Consider the following 26,028-nt stretch of genomic DNA (forward strand, 5'->3'; position numbering starts at 1 on the left):
TAATCGGTTTAACTTTAAACTTATATTAACTATGGTTCATTACTAAAATTGTGAACTTAATACTTATGGATAACATTTTGTAATAAGAATATTGGTTTAACAATGTTCAATAAAAATGTTTAAGTGTTATATTTAATAGATCGAGGGCTTGAAATAACTTTATTAAAAAACGTAAAACATAAAAATCTGCCAGAGACTATATTATTTTGAACAAGTGAACTAAATAACCCTCCTGGCGTCAATTGACATCCCCCGGCACATGTTCCAGTTATTCGCCGAGTAAAAAACACATAAAATTTTAACCGCTTCACCCTTTTTAACCCAGATAAGTTAATTACCCCATTAAGTTGACCTGCTGTACAAACCCAAAAAAAGGCGCCGTAATGAGTTTGGTTTTTCAAATCCTGGGGCAACATTTTATGGCTGTCAGTCAGCAAATGATTATCGCAGATCCCGAAAATGCTCATTCCTATCGGCTAATTGCCTGGCCCTAATCACATTCGAAACCCGCTTAATTAAGCAGCCCCGAGTGCATAATTCATTAATCCAAACTCAAATGAGGCGACAAATTTACAGTCACTTAACGAGTCAATTTTTGGCTTGGCAAAGAAACTGGAAAATTGGGGCGAGGGGCGTGGCAGTTCCTTGCTTTTCACCTGAGCCACATGAAAACGTTTTAATTATGCAAATTTGGACGAGCCTTGTTGATTACAAAATCCGCTGGAGGAAAACGAACCTCGAGGCATGCACCTTAAATTGGCATAAGGACCTCCAGGCATCAATCAATATGCAAACTGAGGTGCAGGATGAACACGCCCCCTTCTCCCCCCGATGCCAATAAATTGGCCAACTACCAATTAAATGTTGGAAATTAATTGGCATTGCCTCGCGGCTAACTCATTTGGAAAACGAATGTGGGGACGAAATATTGTGGCTTGGGTGGAAATCAGGATTCAGTTAATTGACACAGGACACTTGCAAACTTTGTCGCAGTGTACTTAACCAAACAACATTAGTATTTAAAACTGAGTTTGCTTACAAATTATTCCCCCTAGATTGAAGTTTATTGTTGTTTTTTTTTGACCGACCTTTCGTCGTTAGGTTAAATACTTAGGCTAAAAATGCAATCCATTCTTAAGATACGAAGTTTTCATTTGCAATGGCCTAAAAGATTAAAAATATAAAATAGTTTTAACAATAACATTCCAGCTCCTGAATACACAAACCCCTCTCATCCACCGCTTTAATTCCTTTCCACTTTGCCATCACTTTACCGCTCAAAGTTTCAGGAGGGGAAAAGTTTTCTGGCCAAAAACAGAAAAACTGTAAATCCACAACTAACATTTTTAAGCATAACAAAGTACGACGAGATTTTGAGAATAAATCTTGACGCCGCTTTTGGTTTAGTCAGGCATATCCCCAAAAACGCTTATTATGTGGTTCAAGGGGGCAGAGCACTGGAATGGGGAATGTTTTGTCCTAAGGACTTTTTAGTTTTCGACTCTGCGACGATGACTGCAACTTTTTCTATTGACTTAATGCAGTTGGCAAGTGCAGTCAAGTTTGAACTTGGACACGAAAACTTTAAGATTAACTGCAGGAGAAGTCAGGTTCCTGGGGACAATTTTCAAATTTAAGGCACAACAAAGTCAGTTTTTATATATAACTCATAGGTTTTTATTTGCTACACACAACACATATTTTAAGTTTTTCGAAAACTCTCTTAACTTTCAAACTCTAAATTATCGTAGTTAAGACGTTGATGGATGGAAATGCCATTGAAGGGCATTCTTGGTATCTTGGCCACCGCCGGCTCCTTTTTCGCTTTGGGCGCCTACTATCAGCACATTGATGTGATGCGGAATATCCGACGATTGGAGCAGCGCAACCCACATGCCTACTTTATCCGAAGGAAGCTGTACGGATTGGTAAGGAAATATGTACTTGTGTCTACCTGGGAATTCAATTTAAGTGGGCTTAACTAAACATTATATTCTCCTTCGAGATTCTAAAAAAATGGTATTTGTAAAAGAAACTGATTTAAAAATATCCTTATTAGTTCACAATATAGTTAATAATGGGACCTTTATTCGTAAAACATAAACAGTTAGAACCAATCTCTATGATATTTTTTAAATATTATATATTTGATTGTACAGATACTACTTCCACCTAATTTTACTTTGCGAAAGATCTTATTTAAATTATTATTTTAATAATAATAAAATCCTTTTTCAGCTGGGAATCTTCACTGTAAGAGCCGACAGTAAGGAGTTCAATGTTGAACCCGACGACTGTCACAAGTTGGGCGGTATCATGAAGTATGGCTTTCCCAGCACAAATGATATTAGTCTGAATGAGACCTTTGACTTTGTGACCTCATTCGATCGACGAAACTCGGCCGTTCAGTGGATGTGTGAGAGGGTGGATATATCGAATCGAGTAATCTATGGCGATCCTTCTTCTATGACTCCAGTTGGAGCTTTCAGCCAGTCAGAGGCATCCAGAGTATTTTTCCTATCCAACATAAAACCTTTTATAAAAAGAGGGTTTAATCTCACAGTTTGGAATCGATTGCTTCAGTATGTCTCTGAGATGAGTCAAAGACATGGAACCGTTTATGTTTACACCGGATCCATTTATTTACCCCATGAGATGAAGTCAAATAGTTGGTTTCTGGAGTTCCAAACGGAGGAAAGAACTATGGTGGCTGTGCCGACGCATTTCTTCAAGGTCCTGGTCATCGACCCTAAGTTCGAGATGGATGCCACGCCGTATGCGGAGGCCTATGTGATGCCCAACACTCCGTTGAACAACAATGTCGATCTGAAGACGCTACTCAGCGATATCCGGGAGATAGAAAATGCTACAGGTCTACAATTTTTCGAGGGACTCGACCGCAACTTTATCAACACACAAGTAACCAGCTCAACAAGCAATCCAGTCCTTGCTCCTGTAACAAATTCTGTGAATAATCCAGTAACCAGTTCATTAGTCAATCATAGTGCCATGTCATCACGTGATTCGACTAAGTAATACAAAATAAATAACTTAAATTAAGAGAGAGAGAGAGAGTTTAATAGAATATATAATTAAAATGTCATTTTGATGTTATATATTTAATTAACGATATTTCTTATTAGAATTGTGAATAAAATTACGTTTGGAAAATTTGGGTACTATTAACAACAAAAAATAGTAGCCTTGAAAACAGATTCAAAACATTAGGTTTAGGCTTACAGGTGGGTTAGTTTCCATGCTCAGAAAATGGCAGTTCCTGGGATTGGGTTTAGTCCTGGGAGTGACTGCACTATGTGCTTCTTTCGTGGGCGGCATGTATTTTCAGCACAAGGATGCAAGAAGACGCTTACAGAAATTAATAAGAACGGATCCCTATGCCTACTATGTCAGCCCCAAAATTTATGAAGTGGTAAGCGCAAAATATTCAAGTTTTACATGATTTAGGTAGGTATATTTCCATGATTGTTAGATATTATGTAAACTTATAAAAATTTAATTATATTAAATATATTTTTCCTTACTAGTTTGGTTTCTTTGGGACACAGGATAAAGCCGATCACAGGATGAGACAAATTATGAAATATGGATTTCCAGGTCTGGATGATTTAAGGCTGTATAGTGACTTCGTGCTCTCCTACGACCGCCGAAATCGAGTGGCGCACTGGGTTTGCGAGCATCTCCAAGTGGACAGCATTCACTTCGTTCGAGGCAGACGTGGTCAGAATCCCTATCAAGCAGATATGAGTGTGCCCTCCAACTTTCGATCTGAATTGACCGACTATCGGAGATCGGGATTTGATCGAGGGCACTTGGCAGCCGCAGGAAATCATCATTTGCAACAGAATCACTGCCAGGACACCTTCTTCCTAACAAATATAGCACCACAAATTGGTCAGGGCTTCAATAGGGGAGCCTGGAACCATTTGGAGAGATATGTTCGTAATCTGGTCCACCGATTTGGTTCCGTTTACGTCTGCACAGGACCTCTATACAAACCCAAGCAAAGATTGGGTGGTAAATTGGGAGTGGAGTATGAAATGATTGGACTGAATTTGGTTGCCGTTCCAACGCACTTTTTTAAGGTCATTATGGTGGAATCAAAACTTCAGCTTGGAAAACCCTATATGGAGGGCTATGTTCTACCTAATGCTCCTATACCTGATGATTTGCCACTTCGATCTTTCCTTTGCGACATCCGGGAGATTGAGCATTACGCCGGCCTTAAGTTTTTTGATGGTTTGAGGAGAAGCGCTATTTTTGGAAGCAATTATCCCAGTGAGTCGCAGGTTTTTCGGGAATTCGGGTGAACTAACATTTCATTTAGAAATTGTAAAATAAAGAAATTATTTATATCAGTAGTGAATAAAGTAATAGACAATTTATTAAATAAAAACGTTTACTTTTATAGTAAGAAATAAAACAAAGTTTTGGTTATTTTAAAGCAGTTTAAAGTACGAAGAATTATAGACATAATTTATTTTTAACTGGAGTAAGTTGGGGAAGTAGGCTCCTTCTTACAAACTCAGAAATGTGTAAAGAACTATAATTGATGTATATAAGAGTAGTCCAAATTATTGTAAGCACGAACTATGTCCATGGACGAATCGCGAGCCCATCAGTGGGCCTTATGTGCCTTGGCAGGAATAACCGGATTTTTTTGCGGAGTCTTTGTTCAGCAAGAGGCGTCCATAAGGCAACTTTTCCAGCAGATTCGAAGGGATCCTTACGTTTACCATCATCGGCACAAGTTGTATCCCATGGTATGTGGTAATAATATAATAATATAACTTTATTTCTTATGTCTTCAAAAGCTCTCTACCTTTAGCACGGATCATGAAACCAGACTATGGAACGGTTCCACTTCTTTGGCTGACAAATTTAGAGAGTTCATTGTATCACCAATTTTTGATTTTGTAAGCGCTGCTCTGATGCTTAAAACGGATTCAGCAACTACGACTGACCTGCTGGACTTGATTAAATACGGACTACCTAGCATGGAGAACTTGTATGTTCACAAGGACTATATTGTTTCACAGGATATGTGCACCAATGCCCCCAGATGGATCTGTGAGCATTTCCGAGGGGATTACCAGAAGATAGTGTCAGATGATGGCGGTTACACTGCCTTAAATCTGCGCTATAACGACGTCTATGTGTTGAGTTGCGGTGCGACGAAGATCTGTAAAGCTTTCAAGCGGAGAATATGGAATGACCTGGAAAAATATGTGTCCACCAAGGCTAAGGAATTTGGCTCAGTGTACACATACACTGGACCGATTTACACCCCTTCCTGCCATGAGAATGGCAAATGGTCCATGAAGTATGAGGTGCTCGATTGGATTCCGATGCCAGTTCCTTCGCATTATTTTAAGGTCCTGATCGTGGAAAGCCATATTCCCGGATTGTATTCTTTTATGGAGAGCTATATTATCGAAAACAGCCGTTTAGTGGGTGGGAAGTTAAGCGATCATCGGGCCAGGATTGACGAAATAGAACGTTTTACAGGACTGCAATTTAACAAAGTCCTGCGGCCCGTTGTCCAGTTTGACAAGAACGTTTTTAGCGTTGACACCGGAGCCTGGCCAGGTCGAATTAAGGAGATTTCTGAGCCACTTGGGACCCAACCTTCGGATATAAAGTATTAAAAGCGTCTACAAAATGTGTTTGAAATTTAGTAAGCCTATGAATTTTTAAAAGTACAATGTACATTTATTAAATCACAATTATTTCTTAAAATTTAAAGATAAATAAAATCTGTGAAGTATTTGAAATAATTTAAATTTCAACATTCCCACCTATACAAACAAAATCCATAAAAATAAACAAATCGCCTTTTTAGCTATTTTAAAGTAGTTTTTAGACCTACATTTTATTATTTAATTTTTATTGAATTAGTTTCCCAATTTTAAAATAACACCCTTTAAACCGTTGTTAAATTTTAAGACTTTTTATAACTTTTTAATAAAATTAATACGATTTTGCACAAGTAATTTTTAACACACTTGTATTTGTTTCGATTGCAATATAGTTTTATAATAGTTAATTATTTTTAAACTTGTATATAATTAGTTATATTTATTTATTTTTGTGACGTCACTTTATTATTATGCTCACCTTCTGGGCATACATCCCTCGTTACTGTTAGCTAACAGTAGCGCTGTCAACAAACTTATATATGTATCGATTGGCCGATAGCAACCGTGCCCGCTCGCCGACAGTGTTGGAAAACAGCGCTGTTTACGTGGCAGCAAAAAGAGCAAAAAAATCGAATTGGGGAACTGACGTGGAAGTTCGTTTAGCTCGAAATTATTTTTGTTTTTCAACAAGCGACTCGTGCGCCGCGGCCGTCGAGAGTTGAGGCCAACACCGAGTGGCCAAAAGTGAGGAGTTAGTGGTCAGGAGTCCGGCCGTGCAGCCCCCAAAATTGCCAAATTGCAGTGGCGAACTTTGAGCCAACCCGTGTTTTCTCTCCGTTTCGCGTGAAAGTTGTTTGGTGATTTCGCTTTTAGCCCTAACTTTATTTAAAAGGGTGATTAATACGGCCAAGAAATGAATCCGAATATGTACGGACCACCGCCGACGCAGTTCCAACAGCAGCAGCCCCAGTTTGGGGCTCCTCCGCCGATTTCCGGAGGCTGGCCACCGCAGCAGCAACAACAACAGCAGCAGCAGCAACCACCACAACAACAACTGCCTCCGCCGCAGCAGCAACAACAACCACAATACGGAGCACCTCCACCAACATCGGCGGCACCACAGGCTTACCTCAACGGCAACTACCAACAGCAGGTGAATCATCCACATATTTCCCTATCCCCAGGAAGGAAGTATCCATGATTTAGGACGAGGATTAAATGATAATACACCCTGAGACTCAATCTAATTATATGATGAGTAAATATATGGTGTAGTCGACATGCCCAGCCGTATTGCAATAGGAAGAGCTGGAGTAAAGTTATCTTACATGTCGGGCCAAGGATTTAGACTAGGATCAGATGATAATACTTGGATCTATAAACAATTTTACTTGATACACTACTTCTTAGTGCTAACGCTTTTAAATGAATTTTCAAAATCCGCAGTATTATGATTTGTCTCTTAATTATTATTCACTTATTATATTTGGTTTAACTCTACATGACAAACCCATTCTTAGGAATTTAACAATTACTGTCTACTTGACCTTTTAAAAATAGTTTAACATATTCCAGTTTGGTTTCTACAAAAGCAACTATTTTGTACGCCTTTTTAACAAATATCTCTTTTTAAACCATTTTTAACCTAAGACAAAAAAAAAATGATAAGCATTGAGTACTTCAATCAGAAAAAGAGGCCATCCGTGATTTCAAAATAGAAGATTGAAAGCCGAGTTTGTAGATAAGAAAAACCTAGTACAATTACTAAAAACTAATCTCCCTTTTAGCTGGCCACGTCGATGAGCGGTTTGAATGTGGGCGGCGGTGGAGGTGGGGTCAATCCCCTTAAGCCACCGCTCCCCCAAGGAGCTCCCAATACTTCCGCTGGACCACCACCAACCGGTTTCAATCAGTTCAACGCAAATGCGGCACCACCTCCGACCAACAACAACAATGCTGCATATGGTGTTCCACCGACGGCGACTACGGGTGGTTATGTCAACGGAGCACTTCCGCCCAGCAGCACACCACAGAGCGTGGCCAGTGGGATTAATCAGATGAGCTTGAACAGCGCCAGTTTGGCGGGACTGCCGCATATGCCGCCTCCGAAAGCTGCGACGCCTGGAGCCGCTCCTGGTCAGCCTCCAGTGCCTGGAGCAGGTTCTTCTCAGCCACTGCCTGGGCAGCCTCCACTTCCCGGTCAGATTCCCACATCCCAGCCTGCTCCTGGCCCTTTTGGAGTCCCAAGTTCGCGACCGGGACAGCCCCAGCTTCCCCCTGTGTCGGCTCCGCCAACTTACACGCAACCTGGATTGCCGTCCCAGCAGCAGCAGGGAATTCCCCCACTCCAGCAGCCGGGACTACCACCCCAGCAGACGGGATTTCCCCCACAGCAGCCTGGCTTGCCACCGCAAACGCAGCCGGGCTTGCCACCGCAGGCAGGAGCTTATGGAGCACCCCAACCAGGCGGCTATCCAGGTGGCTTCCCAGGACAGGCTCCCGGAGGCTTCCCTGGAGCACCACCAATACACCCTGGGCAGCAGCCAGCAGCTCAGCCACAATTCGGTGCCCCGCAACCGGGCTATCCAGGTCAGCAGCCGGGTTATCCTTTGCAGCCGGGACAGCAGCCCATGCCAGGATATCCACCACAGCCAGGACAACAGGCAGGAGCCCCAGGATATCCACCGCAGCCAGGTGGCGGCTTTCCAGGCCAGCCAGGACGTCCTGGCTTTAATGTAAGTATAGTAGCATTTGGTTAGATAAATATTTTTAACTGACTTCTGACTTCTTCTTTTAGCAACCTCCAATGCCGGGGGCAGGAAACATGTACCAGCAGGCACCGCAGCCACGTCGCCTGGATCCCGACCAGATGCCTAATCCCATCCAGGTGATGGTCGAGAACCAACGTCTAGCTGGCGGGCCGTTTGTAACCAATCAGCCGGGCTTGCTGCCTCCATTGGTGACCACCAAATTCGTGGCTCACGACCAAGGCAACTCTTCGCCGCGCTTCCTGCGCTCATCGCTCTATTGCATACCCAATACCGGAGATCTTCTCAAGACCACTGCTCTGCCCTTGACGCTGAACATCTCTCCGTTAGCCAGGATTGCTGAAGGGGAAATGGAGCCACCGATTGTGAACTTCGGCGACATGGGACCGATCCGTTGTAACAGATGTAAGGCGTACATGTCGCCCAACATGCAGTTTGTGGATGCTGGCCGGCGATTCCAGTGCCTGATGTGCAAGGTGACCTCGGAGGGTGAGTGCTTATGACAGAAGCGATGGAAAGGGAAACAATTTTAATTTTTCTTTCAGTTCATCCGGACTACTACCAGCATCTGGATCACACTGGACAGCGAGTAGACAAGCACGAACGACCTGAGTTGCTGCTGGGCACCTACGAGTTCCTGGCCACCAAGGATTACTGTCGGGTAAGCTTATCAGTTTAATATTGGTATGAAACGTTGTTAAATTCAAATATGTAAAATACTGGAAAGTCATTCCATAAAAAAATATTTGTTGTTTTTAAAAATAGTTTTCCTCAAAAATATGATCAACATATGGCATTCATTCTTGTTTATGCTATGTTTATTTTCGGCATGTCAGATTTTTTTTTATTTTTAATTGTTAGAAAATCTGTTTAGAATTACCTTATAATTGTAAACCCATTTTTTTCTTTTTTAATCATAGAACAACACTCCCCCGGAAGTTCCCGCCTTTATCTTCATTATCGACGTCTCATACAACACAGTGAAGTCGGGTCTGGTTCATCTACTATGCTCCCAGATCAAGAACATACTCAAGCATTTGCCTGTGGACCAGGGTCAAGATAAATCCAAGGTGCGAGTGGGTTTCATTACATACAACAGCACCGTGCATTTCTACAACATCAAAAGTAGTCTGGCCCAACCCCAAATGATGGTGGTGGGTGATGTTCAGGAGATGTTCATGCCCCTGCTCGATGGATTCCTGTGTCATCCAGAGGAGTCTGCAGCTGTAATCGATGCTCTGATGGAAGAGATTCCTCGTATGTTTGCGGATACTAAGGAAACAGAGACGATTCTGTACCCAGCGATTCAAGCCGGTTTGGAAGCTCTCAAGGCTTCCAATGCATCTGGAAAGCTGCTGGTGTTCAACTCCACGCTCCCCATTGCTGAAGCACCTGGCAAACTGAAGAACCGCGACGACCGAAAACTTCTGGGCACGGATAAGGAGAAAACCGTACTCACCCCGCAAACTACTGCTTATAACCAATTGGGTCAAGAGTGCGTCCAGCAGGGCTGCTCAGTGGATTTGTTCGTGTTCAACAACGCTTACATTGACTTGGCCACGATTGGACAGGTTCCTCGGTTGACCGGTGGCGAGGTGTTCAAGTACACGTACTTCCAGGCGGACGTGGATGGCAAGCGACTGATCGAGGATATCATTAAAAACGTATCAAGGCCGATTGCCTTCGATGCAGTGATGCGAGTGCGCACATCTGCAGGCATTCGACCCACGGAGTTTTTCGGCCACTTCTTTATGTCCAATACAACGGATGTGGAGCTGGCTAGTATTGGTTCGTAATCATGGCTCTGAACTAAATTTGTTTCAAAATAATTTTATTTCGTTTTTTTTATAGACGCCACCAAGTCGGTGAGCATTGAGATCAAGCACGACGACAAGCTGGCGCCAGAGGAGAACGTGTACCTCCAGGTGGCACTGCTGTACACCTCGTGCAGTGGGCAGCGACGTCTGCGTGTCCTGAACCTGGCATTGCGGGTTACCACGACGATTGCTGACGTGTTCAAGAGCTGCGACTTGGACGCTATGATGCTGTTTTTCGCCAAGCAGGCCTGCTTTAAGCTGATGGAGCACTCTCCCAAGCAGGTGAAGGATAACCTTATTCATCGATCGGCTCAGATCCTCGCCTGCTACCGCAAGCACTGCACCTCGCCCACCTCCGCCGGCCAGCTTATCCTTCCCGAGTGCCTGAAACTGTTGCCACTGTACGCCTCGTGTTTGCTCAAAAACGATGCTATTTCCGGTGGATCGGACATGACGCTGGACGACCGATCTTATGTTATTCAGTTTATCCTGTCTATGGATCTAAATCAATCCGCCAGCTATCTGTATCCCCGTTTCATCCCCATCCACAACGTCGTGCCCGAGGAGACGGATCTGCCGACTCCCATTCGCTGCACGCACGAAAAGACGCAAGAAGACGGCGCTTACATCCTGGAGAACGGAGTGCACCTATTCGTCTGGCTGGGCCAGTCTCTGTCCCCGAACTTTGTGCAGTCTGTCTTTGGCGTCCAGGGACTGCAACAGCTTGCTTTGGAGCGGTTCAATATCGTGCCGGAAACGCCGCTGGCCAAGCGCATTAACGGCATTCTGGAGCAGATTATGAAGGAGCGATCGCGATACATGAGGGTCCGTATTTTATTTCGTTTTTATTTTTAGGCAATTTGTAACACATTAATCTTCACTTTAGATCACCTGGTTACGGCAAAACGACAAGCTGGAGAGCGTGTTCCGGCACTTCCTCGTCGAGGATCGCGGCACAGACGGCTCGGCCAGCTACGTAGATTTCCTATGTCACATGCACAAGGAGATCAAGGATTTGCTAAGTTAGCATGCCGGCTACTCCGGCACGTACAAACCCGAGCAGCGGTGGGCGAACAGCTATTCCCAAAACAGGGCTCGGATGCGTCGCCTGTCGTCCATGCGCAGTCGCCTCGGCAAATAAAAGGAGCAGAAGGATCTGGATCAGGAGCAAGAACTGGAACTGACAGCTGGAGAAACTTCAATTATATTTACATAAAAATACATATACATATATATTAATTAATTGCTATCATTTCGAACGTATCAATTCTTCCATTAATTTTATTAAAGTTTTCACATTTTTGCATTGTTTTACTTTATATATATTTGTATGTATTTTTTGAACACTGCTAAAAATTAAACATTTGTTAAACGAGGCAACTGCAAAATTACTTAGAAAATTATTCTCTTATCAATTCCATTAATATTTTTAACTGTTGTTACAAATTACTTGCAAATTTCCCACAGTTGAAAACTACTAGATGATTATGATGGATAGCATAAGAGCACTACTTTGTTTACTTCCTTTTTGGCCTAAATGATGTTAATTTTAGTGTATTTTTGCAATAACATGTGCGCTGCGCCCTGCTTTTTATCATACTTTATGTCATTGAAAGATTATTATATTATAACCTAAATGTTTCGTGTGAGAATTATTCGACTTATATGGTATATTGCCCTCTTCTACTATTGAATGGAGAACCAAAACTGTGCAAACGGGAAAAACAAAAATTTATTGAGAACGAAAAACGGAATAAAAACTCTTAAATAAAAAACGAAAAAAAAAAATTTGTTTTATATTGATGGGAGTTTCATCAAAAGTTGCATAATTTTAGCCAGTTAATCTTTAGTATAATAATAATACTTTCGACCCCTTTCCCCGGTGGTCAAACATTTTTTTAAATATTTTTTTAAGGATAACCCGAAATTCCATAAAATATACAAGCGTCATTTATATATTTATACTTGTATTATATTTTATTAGGCCTTTAAATATCTAAGAATTATTATTATTTGACGTGCACATTTTACATTTACATAATTTTGTTTTCTGTTGTCCCTTTTCGTCGTTCTTTATTTATCTTTTAGCAGTTAGAAAAGGTTTTTCAACTTCAATGTTCCCGAAATTCAATAACAATTTAAATTAAAACATTGCCTAGATTGAATGACGCTCCATGTGAATTTGTCTGAATTCGTGTAGGTGGTTGCATTACTTATGTTTTAAACTATGTTCCAACTAAGTTAAAATTGCGGAGCTCGGGAAAAGTTTTTAACTAATTTTCGTCGCGCAATCAAATAAATGGGAAGGGCTCGAATATACGTGACAAATAAACACACAATTTTATAGTTGAATTAAAATATATGTTAGATATTTGACAAAATACATTTACGCAGCTTGCCAAGACTTTATCAGAGTTTGTTGTTGGCGCTTACAATTAATGTTAGATATATAATTACAAAAACAATGCTGCAGCTTCGAATTTTCCACCATAACTTTCAATTTGCAAAAGAAATCATTAACTAAAATCTATTTGCCGTGGAACACAACTTACAATATGGTTGGAAATAATTTGCATATCAAGATACTCAATGAATAGGAAAAAATAGAACAATGGAAAATTGATTGATACTATTGCAATTCGGTTAAACATATATGTATTTATATAGGCTTTATGGCTGCTTCATCAACTCGCTTAAAAAGTATTCTATTGAAACTGATTTTTGGGGTGGTTGCCATTTGAGAAAATCCTACAGCCCGAATCGGTTCCACTTACAGCAAAGTTTCTAAAACAAAAGCAGCAAAATGTATTCCAGATATGGGTTTGGGTGTGTTTCGGAGTGTGTGTGTGTGCTATTAAGAGGAGCGGAGAGGATTAGAGGATCGTCTATTTCGTAAACGCCATGAACACCGCCCACAGGATCTCGTTAGCATTCGGCTTGGCCGCCTCCGTTTCGAAGTCGAGATCCAACAGCTCCCGCACCCGCTTCATGGCCACCTCGTAGTCATCATCATTCAGCGGCGCGAAGGCGTTCTCAATCACATCACTGGCGTGCGCCAGGAAGATTAGCGCCAGCATCCGCTTGTCCATGCGCTGCGGATCGTTCACCCACTTAGAGAGCACAGAATCTTGAATCTGAAAAGAAAGAAAAATATTCAATTGGTTATAAAAATTCCTTTATCCCCCAGGGCTTCAATACGCACTTTCTTAACCAGGCGACATTTTACAACATTATCGTTCAGCGGATGTGTCGTCATATCAAAAAGTAGAAAATTTTGCTTTTCCGTTGTGAGCACACCCTTCTCCACCAGGTTCTTGGCCAGACGTTCCCGAACATTTTTCAGCTGGTAGCGCAATTTCAACGGATTCCAAGTTTCACCTGTTACAGAAATCAGTAATTGATAAAAATCTTTGACAAAATCTCGGGCGACCAAATACATACCACTGAGATATTCAATCCAGCTCTGCACCGTCTCTGGGGGATCTGTTTCTTTAATGTGTTTAAGTGCCTCATCGAGTAAAACATCGCCCGTCTGCTGATCCGATTTCAGAATTAATTTTCTGCAGAGAGAATACAATTTTGATTCGCTAACTTTCTCAGAGATGTGCATTTTCCGTTTCTTTGTTTGTATACCTTGTGCATAGGCCACGTCGCCTCATTCCAGACTTCTCGATCATCACGCGTCCCCGCAATCCAAGTTCTATTAAAATGCATCCGCGCAAACCGCTTGATATGCAGTCGTTCCAGAAAGATGTGTAGCCCTAAATATAATTAAATGTTAAATGTAAATTGGGAATAATAACTTATCTTTATCTGTGTCAAACCCCAAAGTATTTTTTTAAAACTTAGTAATAAGTCAGGCAAAACTATTTTTATATCCTTGCAGAGGGTATTCGTTGTTTTTAAGCATACACCATAACATTACCTTGTATTATATATTTGCTTTTTGTAATAACCTTAAGGGTATATAAACTTCGGCTGGTCGAAGCTTGCTTTCTTTCTAGTTTAAGTAAGACATACATTTTTATTTTTAGAACTATAACAAAGTGTTAAATTCCCATGGTTCGAGGTTTGGATATTTATTTGTTGTCAAGAGTTGAAAAAAAATAAATAAGGGTCGTTAGGCTTCCAGACGGCAACTTCAGCTGTTAAAACATTAAACACTTGAGTTTGCTTAGGCCTTAGTAATAAAATCAACATCGGCACAATTCATTGTTAAATAGAACGACTTAGAGAAATGTTTTTAAAACCTTACGATTATAACAATATTGTCAACAGCACCATTAATAACAAAATGTTTCTAAAAGATTATGTATCACTTGGATATAGATTCGAAAGAAAAAAATTGCACGTCACATAATGTTGAAATGATTTATATTATTATCACCAATTGATAGATTAGATATCTGTAATTTAAAAAAAAAAAAAAAAAAAAAGAATCTAATAAGTGAATCATTTGTATAAAAGAATATGTTGCTTATCAGCGACGTTTAGTGATAATAAAATGATCATAATGGGTAGTACGGCAATAGCAAATAAATTGTATAATTTCAAAAGTGAATGACGGTTAGCTGATAAGAGAGTTTCTAAAAAAGGAAAGCGGATGAATGCAAGGCGGAAAGTAAGAGAACTTCTGTAGTACACTCACTCGCATATCTCTGCGTACACCCCAAAAAAATTTCAAAATCTAACTTTGAACATTAATTGTTCGGCCATTTATGCATGTATTTTATTCATTCTTTTTTTAAACAAAACTATGGTTTATTGTCTTCATTGACGTAGAAATATTAGAAATATTCAACAGGGGGTTATATTTTATTTTTAATTTTAAACCTAACACTACGAAAAAGTGTACGCGCAAAAGTCTGCGTACAGCAGTTTTCAACTTCGAGGAATGCAGGATTGTGCGATTTCCGTTAATTTTGTTATCGCCGATCTACTTTAAATTGCCTAAAAATAGACATTACGCAGTTAAAATGAAACTTTTTCATTATAATAACGAGCATATTGCAACATGGAACAAAAAGGCAAGGAAATTTCTGTTGAGGAGTGGAAAATTATATTAAAAGGTTTTTTGGATGGAAAATCTTATAGAGAAATTTTTGCTTTAGTTGGTAGAACCCACTCATCCATCCAAAGAGTGATAGATAACTACAACTCGGCTGGAAGTATCTTGCCAAAGGCTCGTTCTGGCCGTCCGCCTTTGCTTATAATCCGCGAGCAGAGGAATATTATCAAATCTATTCAGCTCAACCCAAGGACGACAGCTCACCAGGCAAAGCTGAAGGTCGAGGATAGATTTTCCAAAAGAGTTTCCGAAGATACTGTACGCCGGACCATAAAAAAGGCTGACTACCATAGCAGAGTCGCCCGCAAAAAACCTCTCATATCGGAAGTCAATAGACATAAGCGCCTAACCTTTACTAATGAGTATATTTCCAAACACCAAGACTTCTGGAATAAGATTATATTTCCCGACGAAACTAAATTCTCCATATTTGGAATCAAGGGAAAGGTTTTGGTATGGAGGAAAAGCGGAGAAGCCTCAAATTAAGAAAATTTGGTTGGCACAGTAAAGCAAGAAGGAAGCGGAATAATGGTGTGGGGGTGTATGGCAGCAAGTGGCGTTGGAAAATTGGTATTTATCGAGTTAATAATGGATCAGAAAATCTATATTGACATATTAAAAAACAATTTAAAAGAAAGTGCTGAAAAATTAGGGCTCGAAAGTGAATGTTGGTTCCAACAAGACAACGACCCGAAGCATACGGCGCAGAATACCAAGCTTTGGCTGCTGTATAACGTCATAAATCAGCTGCGAACACCTCCCCAAAGTCCTGATCTAAGCCCAAATGAGCATTTTTGGGATCTTCTTGAGAGGAAAATCCGAAGACACACGATAACATCTAAAAAAATGCTCAAGAATGTGATTCTCGAGGAGTAGGGGAAAATTACTGCAAATGAGACAAAAAAAAAGTGGATTCCATCCCGAGACGCCTTACGGAAGTTTTGCAGAGAAAAGAATACCCTACCAGTTACTAAAAATAATATTATTTGTGTTTTAAACAGGTGTACGCAGACTTTTGCGGGTACATTTTTTGGTAGTGTTAAGTTTAAAATTAAAAATAAAATATAAGACACTGTTGAATAATTAAAAAAAAAATACGTCAATGAAGACAATAAATTATAATTATGTTTAAAAAAAAGAATGGGTTGAATATATGCATAAATGGCCGATCAGCTAGGGTTTAAAGTTAGATTTTGAAATTTTTTTGGGGTGTACGCAGAGATATGCGAGTGAGTGTATTTCCTTAAACAATTAACCAAATGGATGAAATGTTTCTGATAAGAGCACAACGAAGAAGAATGTAAAACAAAAGCGAGCAACAAGCACACGTCCCGCTGTTTTCATCTTTTTTCCCCCTTTGGGGGTGGGCACGCAAACTCACTGCGGGCAAAGTAATGAAAACAAATAGACGTCGTGTCACCGACAAACATACTACGTATATACCACACTATATGCGAACAGCAATTGAGCGATAAAGCTCGGAGGCAAGCAAAATACAAAAAGCGAATTTAACGTTGAAAATAGGAATTCGCCGGTTCGCTATAATGGAGCACGTTTGGATACGATTGCCTTTACAGACATCATCCCAAAATTATACGCAGATTTATGAATATTACAATCATATGCAAATTAACCACTTATTGGAAAACTCGTTTGATGGAATGCTCTCACAGCTTTGAGACGGCTTAGCTTGCTTAAAGTTTTTAAAGAGCAATCGTTTTCGGAGATAACTTAAAGCCAACAATACAAATAATCTAATATAAGAAGTATTATTTGGTGCTATCTTTTTAACAACTATTTAGTAGCCAACAATTCCAAGGAAAGTCTAATAACCAGTTTAAAGCAATTAATTGGTAATAGTTTATAAATATTTTTTTCATTGCTAAACTTTGTTTTTGAATAGTTTGCAATACAACAATTGCAATTATAATCACAGCGGTTACAACAGAATGCAAGAGCACGTACATATATTACCTTTATGGAAATATTTTCAATCAGTTATAGAATTTTGTTATTTACAGAGAGTAATACAACATTTAAATTAATACAAAGAGTGTACAGTAGCAAGTTTTAAGTTTATAAAGATTGGAAAAAACGTCTGATAAGGGCCGTCAAAAAAGACTCAAGTTTTATTTATGGTAGCAACAAAAGTTTGTAGGAAAATTGTGTTGGCACTCACATTAGTCACCAGTCTAGTCAAGAGATTTTAAAGTGTATTGCTTAACAAACTGGAAAATGTGAGCTGAAGTTGGTAATGCATGGGTGGGCTTATAATCGAAAACATAGTTTGGGGGTTTACAATAAATTGGAAAAGGAGTTGGAAAAGTGCTCTGTAAAATTAAACTAAAGATTTTTGAAAAGAAATCTTGAAATAAATTAAACTCCGAATAAATTCTCCGAATACCTAAGCTAGATAATTGATTTATTATTATTCAAGTTTGTTTTCAAATTTCTCCAGGGCTTTTCCTAATGGTAGAGCTTTAAAATAAGAGTTTCGGAGTGGAAATAAAATCCAATGGAAATAAAAACTATCGGATATAGTTAAAGTAACTAAGCCAATCGCGTATTATTCGTTTAGGAAACTAAACAAACTTAAAACCTTACTAAAAAAATTTAAAATGTTCGAATTAATTTTGACATTACCCCTTTTCTAAGCCCCCCTTGTAGTTAAGCCTCTGTTTAAAGATGGACCGCGAAGCACTTAAGGCCAAACAAAAGGTTGCGAAAGAGGGAGAGACGTCACTTAACAGGTAAAAAGAAGCACTTTTTGTTGTGAAAGAAACTTATTAATTAGTGAATCCTAAAGAGATAAGAGATAAGGGACACATCCACACCCACCTCCTTGTCCTTGAGTCCCAGCAGCAGAACCTCCTCCATGAGCGTGAGCCTGGTTTCCTTCGAATCGCCATCGTCGATGTTGTCCTCTTGGTCCTTGAGTCCATCCATTGCATCCTGATTGTCATCCGGTGTATTTGCATTTAGACCGCCCTCCGCCCCACCATTTTCCCGGGGTTTCACGGAGCGTCGAACCAATCCGTCGGAGCGATTCATTCCGGAGTTTTGTATAGAAGGGGGATTTCGTATATGGTGTTTTTGGAGATGTAAAAGAGCAGCTCTTTTTTTATTCTTCTTCCTCTTTCCCTGTTTTGTGTGTGTGGCACAATTTGCTGACTCGACGTTGGAGTTGTATGGGTGTGAGTTGGGTGTGCGGGTGTTCGCTAAATCGTGTGTGTGGGTGTTCTGTGTTTTTGTGTGTTGTTGTTTTCGATGCCTCTTTTGCGTCCCTCTTTATTTTGTATTCTCTTTTTGCACACACGCACTTTTCACACTCTCTTGCAAAAATGCAATGGCCCAAAACTGCGTTTCGTTGTTGTTGCGTTGGAAACTCGACAATTTATCTCACAATTTGGTTGCGCGTACTAAACATTCAATTGCATGTCCTTGCATTTACTTGAAATATACGAATGCCTGTGCAAAATAAGCTTTTTTTATTATTTGTGTCTTTTGTCGTTGCTTTCGACGTTTCGACGTGACATTTTTCCAGACTCGGTGTTGGAAAACGTCGCGATTATGTGGAGATGCTGTTAAAAACGGCGAAATGAATTCGTAAGTAATTAAAATTATTAAAATAAAAATTGAGTATTTTCTAATAACCTTTAAATAGTTGTTGCCTAATTAAATCTATTTTATTTTTATGTTTTTGTTTTTAAGCACGTTACAGCTGTTCGGGGCAGTACCGTAAATGGGCAATCGATATTTAAGCACCTATCGATGATAGTGGAAAAAATAAAATAACTGTTATGAATAACATAAACAATTAATCATTTATAGTATAAACTATTTAAAACATGAAACATTTTCCAATTACTTATCTAATTTTTAAGATATTCAAGTTTAAATTATACTAAACCATAAGTATAATAATATTTCTGCACTTATTTAAAATTTGTGATATTTTGATAACTTACAATTTTAAAATTATTATTATTATTAAATTAAATGACTTCTATATGAATCTCACTCGATATTTATCATCTAACCAACTATCGCTTTCAGTATCGTGGCATGACTCATCTCTAACGAAAAGACAAAACAAAAACTGCTATTTGTTGATTATTTTGGTAAATTGGTCATAATCACTGCCATTTAAACGTTTATAATGTCTTATTTGACTAATTTTAACAATGAGAGTGCAAAACAAATACTTATGGACATTATACGATGTGTCAATCAGCCGGAAAACTCAAAGAAGCTCTCAGAAGCAAAGGCATCTGCTGGCAAAGAGATGATTCTTATGATGCAGCACGTAATTATTAATAAACTAACAAAATTTTATAATTTTTAATGGTTTGCAATATAGGTATTTCCCTTGGTAATGCAGCTCCAATTGGAGGTCATAAAGGGTCATGGTTTTCCGGGAAACCGCGAGGGATTAGTTCAGTTTTCACAACTTATTCGGGAAATGGAACGTGATGATATGGAAGTTGCACGCCTGCGCAGTCAGATTCGAGCTATTTACCTGCCCCCCATAGCTATAAATACCACAAACGATATCCTAATCTAAGCGGGAGGTTAATCCCCAAAAAAAGACTGTAAGACTGGCCTGATTCGGGTTTTCAATCATTTTAATGTATTCACTTCGAAGTCGTCAGTTTTTCCTGCTTTGAATTGTTTATTAAGTTTAAATTGCATTTCTTTTTTTTAATCAATAGATAAATCAGTATTTTAATGATATATTAGGCTTGCTGAACTACACCAAAAGAATAAATTTAATGCTTATTTGGTTCATACAGAATCTGAAACTAAATCCTTTGAAAAATTATTCCAAAATAATGTTAAAATAAAAAAAATTGAATTCGCTATATTTCTAACATAAATGTATTTAACGGAAATCAATCATTAACTACAAATATTTTTTTCAAATAGTCGCAAAAATATCGCGCCCTGTGTGGCCTTAAATTTATAGTGTTCAAGAAAGGTATTGCTTCAAACTTATAATTTAAAAGTTTCTTTTTAAGAAAATAAATTTATATAATAATCTGAATTCTGAAAAGCAGAGAAATACTTTCAATCAATAAACCATTTTACGTATATGTAAATTGTCTGCACAATCAGGAACAGAATCACAAAAAAATATTTACATTTTAATAATTAAAACATAATGGTATGGAAAAAATGCATTTCGAAAAAGGGAAGACCTTTAATAAATATAAACCCGAGACAGGCCCTTATAATAGACATAAGTTTAATGTTCTTATAAAATGCATTTCTTTTTAAAAATTTGTGTGGTCTTTGTGTATTTTTTGTTGATGTACAAATGTTTTTTTGTTCTTGCTAACAGTAAGTAACATGGCAAAGCTTGCTTTTAACAATTAAGGATCTGTGCCGGTCCATCGTCAGCTTTTAGGATCTAGGATATGTCGATCAGTCACGGCGATAAATTAAACAATTTTCTTTTGAACTTATATAATATGTTCCTTATGAGCTATACTTTTATGTACACGTCAAGTAGTGAGCTGCTCATCCAGCCATAGTATTATTAACAATTAGGCGAGAATAACAAGTAACAATGTGAATTCCTAATGCGTGCTACCATTTCTTGTGCTCACGTTGTTGTTATTCCCATTTTCGAGGTCTGTCGCTGTCAATTTATCCAGATTAATAGTTTCTATATTGTTTCCGTTGAGTTTGTGCTGCATATGCTGCAGCTGCTGGGCGAGATGTTCATCCTCCGCCTGTGTAATGCTGTCCACATCAATGGACATCGACATGGGCGAATGGGGCGTGAGAGGAGTCACTGGATTGCTGACGCAGAGCTCTTCAATTGTCGAGTCGCTGTTACTTGAGGGAGTCGATGATCGCGATCGCACTGGGTACGAATCGTCCAGGGGCAACGCAAATCCCTGGGTAATCATAAAATCCGCAATATTCAGTTCGGCGTTATCGGCAGGATCAAATAGTTCCACTCCGGGCAAAGGGGTTCCCTCCTTGGCGGCGGAATTCACAGCAGTTGTGGCCTTTGGACGCTCCTTGTATGTCACCACCCGAGCAATCAGCTTTCTCCAGTGGGCCACTAAAATAAGTCAGGGTTAAATCCTAAATATACCTATGCCTTGTTATTAAATCATACCCTCTGTCAGATCCTCGAACTTTGCGATAGAGGACTTCGGCCAAGTTATGGGTTCAGTTTGAATGGTGGACTTAACATTGGCCAAGAAGCACTCAACAGCTTGGAATCTAAAAAAATGTAATGGGTAATTTAAACTATAACATTATTTGATTTGCAAAACCTCGAACCTGAGCGTTAGGAAATCAGTACGCAGCTCACAAATATCCGCTGGAGAGATGTACTCGCTATCCCCATAGTCCACAAAATACAGATCAATCACCTGCTCTTTCGGATTGTATTGGTTCGGCATAATGTCCACGATCTCAGCACGATACCACTTTTCATCAAATTTAAAGACGGCGGCCACAATCTGACCCACATAAGGTGCAGTAAGCACATGTTTTGCCCTGTTTTCGGCACTACTATAATAGCTGGTCATCTCCTGCACCATGTTGTCCAGTTTCTTGGACTGCGGGCCGATCAGCTGCACCCAGAACTTTGTGGGTGAGGCCACAGCTGAGACGTATACCTCCATGGGCTTGCCTTCGCTCCTGGCGGCCATTAACTTGTCCCTCGGTTGAGTGTGAGAACTCAAGGAGGTCTGCGAGGAGTATAAGCTGGAGGATGCAATACTGTTGGTGGGCGATCGACGGGGTTCGCGACGCTGCTCCACTTCCTCCATGGATCGCAGTAGTTCTTCATCCTCCTCTATCTGATCGTCCAGCATTTTCCGGGCTATGTTCACCTGCTTCTGATTGCCCACAATTGTGATCTTGGCCTTGCCATTCCGGCCATTTGGATCAATGTTCAGCTTGGCCAGCGAACTGCTCCGGATCTCCTGGATTAGCTCGCCACCACGGCCATTCAACTTACTGGCCAGTCTCTGAGGAACTTGCAGTTCCACTTTAACCATAGGTGCCCGCTCGATCTCTTTGATTAGCAGGACTCTAGCAGCTTTCACGGCATCCGGAACGCCGCTAATATCGCAGAATTTGTGACCACTGTCTTTGTCCCTGTTTTTTTGTTTTTTTAATATAGATAAGAAACACAAAAAGTTTGAGAAATCGTACGAATTCCTTGGTCGATAAAATTCAAATCCAATTACCGTAATCTTATCTTTGCCTGCGTCTTTTCTTCAATCATTTTGATATTAGAACCACCGCGTCCCATTATAAGGGGCACGTGTTCGTTGTCCACGATGATTTTGAGGCACACTTCTTTTTGGGGCTTCGGTTCCTCGGCCTGTCCTGAAATCTGCTGCCTGTCATTTGAGTCCGCTTCGTCCTCGTCATTTCGTGTCTTGAAGTACGCATACAGCATGGCGCCCCCAAGAGAGCAGAGTCCAAATCCCAGCAGTAATTTGTAGGTGGGCGTGGCACCGAAAGGCGTGTTACGTAACATTTTGGCGAAATGTGTTTGTAAGTGGGTGGGGACGTACAGCTGGTTTACCTTAAACTGAAATAAAATAAGATGTAAATTACTAAAATGATAATAAAATATTTGAATATAATTCAAAATTAATCTTGCTAGTTTTGAAATATGTAATATTAATTTATTAACATAGGTAATTAATAGGTTGCTAAGATCATAAATATCAGCATTAACACTCCATAAATAATTGTAGCTTAAGGAATAATAAATCCTATGTTACCCTATAAAAAAATTAAAAATAAATAAAAAGCATTAAGACTTTTGTCAAGGTCTTTTTAATATGTAAATGACATTGCGTGTGCTTCGAAGAACAAAAATAGAACAAGTTCAAGACCACTTGATGCCCTAAAGGCGACTGGTACAGACGACATTAATGTCTGATAGAATCAATAAAAGTGTACCCCTATCGATGTTCACTCCCCCTTTCTTATATAATCCTATTATTCGCCAAACATAACCGAAGACTGCGAGATCAAGCAGCAACAACAACAGGAATTTGGCACACAATCCAACAATGACTTCATAATTTAATTTTTGTAGGTAAACAGTGCACGAAATAAATAGACAAGTGACGTTATTTGCGGACACTTGGCCACATGATTCAGAAACTTACAGCGGATTAATGCATTGTCAGACCGATATTCGCCATTTGAGAACTGCAAATTTGTATGCCGAAACATATAAAAAATTTAATGTTTTGAAGGAAATTTCATGACTTGTCAAGATGAGAAAAGGCCAAAAGCCATAAAATTGCAGGCGAAGTGAGTGTACTTTTAATTATCCCAGTAAACGTAAGGGAATCGCATTACCAAACATGTCAAATAGATATACAAGTCATAACAAGGCATAGCACAAATAAGAAAGTTTTGAGTCCTAGTATTATATTATATTAATATTGTATTTAAATAAACAACAGCTTCTTGATTTCTTAGCCCTAACTCATTAATCAACCAGTATTTTTTGTGTACATATCTACATTCTATTCCTCTCGTTGAGCCTCAATAAATCACAACATTTCCGAGATTTGCACTGGTTCTTGGACAAGTTAAACGGGTTTATGCGCTCATCGGTGTTATCATACCGGTTTGAACTTTGGGTACCCGTGCCTGAATGCATTTCCACAAGCCGAACCCACTTTATCTTCAACTGATAAATAAAAGTCCCAATTATTTTTGATGATATGTAAACAACCGAAAAACACACACAGTTAAACCGAATTATATTAGCTTTTGGCGCTGACCTTGATCGTGAAATTTTGTCAATGTTTGCTTAATATTATTTTAACAAGCTTGGGCTTCTGGTTGGGTAGGAAATGCGCTTAAAATCGCTCAAGCGTCTTATTTCAAAGCCATTCGTTGTTTGGATTTCACATTTTCATGTCTCGTTTTTCGTTGAAAAAATCGTAAATAATATTTTATAGGGCAGAAAAAAAAACGTTAAATTCTCGCGTGAGCAGCTTGATTTCGCTTCTACATTTCGGGTATAACTGAGGAAAACTTTTGGAAACAGACGGCCAAGCAATTACGAGAGACCCCCCAGCTGTTTTACGAGCTAGCTCTTTCCAATCTATTCTCTCCATATCTCTCTGTTGTTTACTTTTGCCGGTTGATTTGCAAATGGCAAATTGTGAATTGTAGGAACTGGTAATTAACAGCGGTACTGGCATAAAGACAAATAATGAAATGCAAACAACGCGTAAATTAGCTAGCGGCCATATGTCTGATGAAAAATAAAAAAAGGCTTACACGAAGAGAAAACATTAACACTACATGACATTAACTTATGGGCATATGAATTGAACAATTCTGTATTATTTTTAGATCGTAAAACTTATCGTATAAATAACTTGATTTGTTTTATCAATTTTAAGATAAAACGATTTTGTTCTTATATGTATGTCCATATTTAACTTAATGAGGTAATATTTTTGTAGGTAAATAAAATCATTTTGAACACGGATACCACTAATAAAATTAAGATTATATTATTGTTCATATATATTTGATTTTAGTTTAAATACTCGGAATATTTAATAAAATGGCTGATATCTGCTATATTTTTCCCCGTGTAGAAAGCTTAAAGAGAGCCAAAAGAGCGTAGTGCGCAGAGTGCTAAATTTAGTGGAGTGACATAATAAACCGTTTCTTTTCGTTCAAGTTGTGCTTGGGTTCTCCAACTTGATTTATATCCGATTTTTGAATGAAAACAAGTAGCTTAAATAATAACAATATTAGTTTGCAGATTATTTTACGCTCTATGCTCTATTTCCCTGGCCATTCAAAAAACGATGCCAACAATTTGTAGGTTTTCTTTTTCGAAGGGGTCACGCGGTGAAAATGTCTGAGATGCGTAGAATTTGGCAAAGTTTCAACACTTTTTTCGCGAACATATTTATTGTCTCGATGGCTAAATAAAGCCAGATCAACAAGAAAAGGCGACGTCACTTAAAGGTATTTAATAATCCACAAAAGTCATTTGGAGAAAGATTCTTTGATCTTTGATACAAAATATACATAAACTTGTAGAGCTATAGCTCATTTATATATGTATATGAAGATATTTGAATTTTAGATTTGTACTCGCTGCAGGCTTTAAACTTGGAAGTTCCTAACGAAAAACCAGTTTTCTTTTTTTTTTTTGGGATGGCGGTTATTAAACAGAATACACTAAAAGTTGAAAAGGTCAAGGAATAGCATATCGAAATAGATTTACGAAGGTATCTCATATTGTAGAAACTCAACTGATAGTAAAAGTGTATCACTCGCATGCTATATTTTCCAGCCCCCAAATTCCACCACCTCCCCTTACTTACCCACTATATATCTTTTTTGTATCGGTGCTGTCTTTGGTTGTTTCCATTCACAATATTTGCTTCTATTTATATTGTTTATCTTGTCACTAATTAACCATTCAGTTAAGCCTAACGATTAGAAGCACGGCTTTCTGGGTTTTAACAATTGGAATTTACGTCAGAAAGCAACAAAAAATAATAATGCCGCATAAAAACGTGCGAGGCGGTGTGACCGTTACCGGATCTGAAAAATTCACTTAACATAACGATAAGTCTTTGAAAATATACCATACAAATGTTATTTTCGATAGGTGGTATAAAGTGTAAAATAGTAACGGTTTTTATTTAATTATGGTAGTTTTACAATAATATGTCTTATAAAAAATT

The 26,028-nt window shown here is 39.0% G+C and overlaps 7 protein-coding genes across 11 annotated transcripts; 5 read left to right on the forward strand and 2 right to left on the reverse strand.

The window, feature by feature from the left end:
- Positions 1–1,682: 1,682 nt before the first annotated feature.
- LOC108045521 (endonuclease G, mitochondrial) lies at positions 1,683–3,171 on the forward strand. The gene is made up of 2 exons (XM_017124884.2): positions 1,683–1,928; positions 2,239–3,171. The coding sequence occupies exons 1-2, from the start codon at positions 1,767–1,769 to the stop codon at positions 3,034–3,036; spliced, it is 960 nt and encodes a 319-aa protein (XP_016980373.1). The 5' UTR covers positions 1,683–1,766; the 3' UTR covers positions 3,037–3,171.
- A 76-nt stretch (positions 3,172–3,247) lies between these two features.
- On the forward strand, positions 3,248–4,345 carry LOC108045524 (endonuclease G, mitochondrial). Of its 2 annotated transcripts, none has more exons than XM_017124890.2 (2): positions 3,248–3,430; positions 3,546–4,345. In XM_017124890.2, the coding sequence occupies exons 1-2, from the start codon at positions 3,257–3,259 to the stop codon at positions 4,326–4,328; spliced, it is 957 nt and encodes a 318-aa protein (XP_016980379.1). In that variant the 5' UTR covers positions 3,248–3,256; the 3' UTR covers positions 4,329–4,345. The 2 variants fall into 2 exon arrangements, with proteins under 2 accessions (XP_016980379.1, XP_016980380.1); XM_017124891.2 differs by having other exon boundaries at positions 3,351–3,465.
- Positions 4,346–4,537: 192 nt separating this feature from the next.
- On the forward strand, positions 4,538–5,742 carry LOC108045522 (endonuclease G, mitochondrial). Of its 2 annotated transcripts, none has more exons than XM_017124885.2 (2): positions 4,538–4,781; positions 4,833–5,742. In XM_017124885.2, the coding sequence occupies exons 1-2, from the start codon at positions 4,611–4,613 to the stop codon at positions 5,664–5,666; spliced, it is 1,005 nt and encodes a 334-aa protein (XP_016980374.1). In that variant the 5' UTR covers positions 4,538–4,610; the 3' UTR covers positions 5,667–5,742. The 2 variants fall into 2 exon arrangements, with proteins under 2 accessions (XP_016980374.1, XP_016980375.1); XM_017124886.2 differs by having other exon boundaries at positions 4,676–4,781; positions 4,847–5,742.
- Positions 5,743–6,235: 493 nt separating this feature from the next.
- On the forward strand, positions 6,236–11,630 carry LOC108045514 (protein transport protein Sec24C). The gene is made up of 7 exons (XM_044460453.1): positions 6,236–6,810; positions 7,445–8,392; positions 8,455–8,914; positions 8,971–9,086; positions 9,346–10,213; positions 10,277–11,067; positions 11,129–11,630. The coding sequence occupies exons 1-7, from the start codon at positions 6,571–6,573 to the stop codon at positions 11,267–11,269; spliced, it is 3,564 nt and encodes a 1,187-aa protein (XP_044316388.1). The 5' UTR covers positions 6,236–6,570; the 3' UTR covers positions 11,270–11,630.
- Positions 11,631–12,922: 1,292 nt separating this feature from the next.
- Positions 12,923–18,361, reverse strand: LOC108045528 (Golgi phosphoprotein 3 homolog sauron). Its single transcript, XM_017124894.2, has 5 exons — positions 18,149–18,361; positions 13,876–14,003; positions 13,684–13,802; positions 13,445–13,620; positions 12,923–13,376 (listed from the first exon to the last, which is right to left on the reverse strand). Exons 1-5 carry the CDS (start codon positions 18,359–18,361, stop codon positions 13,128–13,130), a joined length of 885 nt encoding a protein of 294 aa, XP_016980383.1. The 3' UTR covers positions 12,923–13,127.
- Positions 18,362–19,366: 1,005 nt separating this feature from the next.
- Positions 19,367–20,590, forward strand: LOC108045529 (protein C10). Its single transcript, XM_017124896.2, has 2 exons — positions 19,367–19,616; positions 19,671–20,590. Exons 1-2 carry the CDS (start codon positions 19,470–19,472, stop codon positions 19,872–19,874), a joined length of 351 nt encoding a protein of 116 aa, XP_016980385.1. The 5' UTR covers positions 19,367–19,469; the 3' UTR covers positions 19,875–20,590.
- LOC108045527 (tudor and KH domain-containing protein homolog) lies at positions 20,577–25,872 on the reverse strand. 3 transcript variants are annotated; one of them, XM_044460454.1, is made up of 5 exons: positions 25,663–25,872; positions 22,525–22,874; positions 21,608–22,432; positions 21,441–21,547; positions 20,577–21,383 (listed from the first exon to the last, which is right to left on the reverse strand). In XM_044460454.1, the coding sequence occupies exons 2-5, from the start codon at positions 22,818–22,820 to the stop codon at positions 20,890–20,892; spliced, it is 1,722 nt and encodes a 573-aa protein (XP_044316389.1). In that variant the 5' UTR covers positions 22,821–22,874; positions 25,663–25,872; the 3' UTR covers positions 20,577–20,889. The 3 variants fall into 3 exon arrangements, with proteins under 3 accessions (XP_044316389.1, XP_044316390.1, XP_044316391.1); XM_044460455.1 differs by lacking the exon at positions 25,663–25,872 and adding an exon at positions 24,091–24,319; XM_044460456.1 differs by lacking the exon at positions 25,663–25,872 and adding an exon at positions 23,464–23,569.
- Between the last annotated feature and the right edge of the window lie 156 nt (positions 25,873–26,028).

The sequence above is a fragment of the Drosophila rhopaloa genome, unplaced genomic scaffold (genome assembly GCF_018152115.1).
Source record: "Drosophila rhopaloa isolate 14029-0021.01 unplaced genomic scaffold, ASM1815211v1 contig_2, whole genome shotgun sequence".
In the NCBI taxonomy this organism is placed as follows: domain Eukaryota; kingdom Metazoa; phylum Arthropoda; class Insecta; order Diptera; family Drosophilidae; genus Drosophila; species Drosophila rhopaloa.

Excerpts from the sequence above, each read along its gene's own strand:
- LOC108045521 (XM_017124884.2), top strand. The coding sequence starts at position 1,767 with ATGGAAATGCCATTGAAGGGCATTCTTGGTATCTTGGCCACCGCCGGC. Across the intron at positions 1,929-2,238 it reads GAAGGAAGCTGTACGGATTG|CTGGGAATCTTCACTGTAAG; the intron begins GTAAGGAAATAT and ends ATCCTTTTTCAG.
- LOC108045524 (XM_017124890.2), top strand. The coding sequence starts at position 3,257 with ATGCTCAGAAAATGGCAGTTCCTGGGATTGGGTTTAGTCCTGGGAGTG. Across the intron at positions 3,431-3,545 it reads GCCCCAAAATTTATGAAGTG|TTTGGTTTCTTTGGGACACA; the intron begins GTAAGCGCAAAA and ends TTTCCTTACTAG.
- LOC108045522 (XM_017124885.2), top strand. The coding sequence starts at position 4,611 with ATGTCCATGGACGAATCGCGAGCCCATCAGTGGGCCTTATGTGCCTTG. Across the intron at positions 4,782-4,832 it reads GGCACAAGTTGTATCCCATG|CTCTCTACCTTTAGCACGGA; the intron begins GTATGTGGTAAT and ends TGTCTTCAAAAG.
- LOC108045514 (XM_044460453.1), top strand. The coding sequence starts at position 6,571 with ATGAATCCGAATATGTACGGACCACCGCCGACGCAGTTCCAACAGCAG. Across the intron at positions 8,915-8,970 it reads GTGCAAGGTGACCTCGGAGG|TTCATCCGGACTACTACCAG; the intron begins GTGAGTGCTTAT and ends TTTTTCTTTCAG. Across the intron at positions 11,068-11,128 it reads AGCGATCGCGATACATGAGG|ATCACCTGGTTACGGCAAAA; the intron begins GTCCGTATTTTA and ends TCTTCACTTTAG.
- LOC108045528 (XM_017124894.2), bottom strand. The coding sequence starts at position 18,361 with ATGAATCGCTCCGACGGATTGGTTCGACGCTCCGTGAAACCCCGGGAA. Across the intron at positions 14,004-18,148 it reads TGGGACTCAAGGACAAGGAG|GGCTACACATCTTTCTGGAA; the intron begins GTGGGTGTGGAT and ends AATTATATTTAG. Across the intron at positions 13,621-13,683 it reads CTGGATTGAATATCTCAGTG|GTGAAACTTGGAATCCGTTG; the intron begins GTATGTATTTGG and ends TTTCTGTAACAG.
- LOC108045529 (XM_017124896.2), top strand. The coding sequence starts at position 19,470 with ATGTCTTATTTGACTAATTTTAACAATGAGAGTGCAAAACAAATACTT. Across the intron at positions 19,617-19,670 it reads TGATTCTTATGATGCAGCAC|GTATTTCCCTTGGTAATGCA; the intron begins GTAATTATTAAT and ends TTTGCAATATAG.
- LOC108045527 (XM_044460454.1), bottom strand. The coding sequence starts at position 22,820 with ATGTTACGTAACACGCCTTTCGGTGCCACGCCCACCTACAAATTACTG. Across the intron at positions 21,548-21,607 it reads ACTGATTTCCTAACGCTCAG|ATTCCAAGCTGTTGAGTGCT; the intron begins GTTCGAGGTTTT and ends ACATTTTTTTAG. Across the intron at positions 21,384-21,440 it reads GTTCGAGGATCTGACAGAGG|TGGCCCACTGGAGAAAGCTG; the intron begins GTATGATTTAAT and ends GACTTATTTTAG.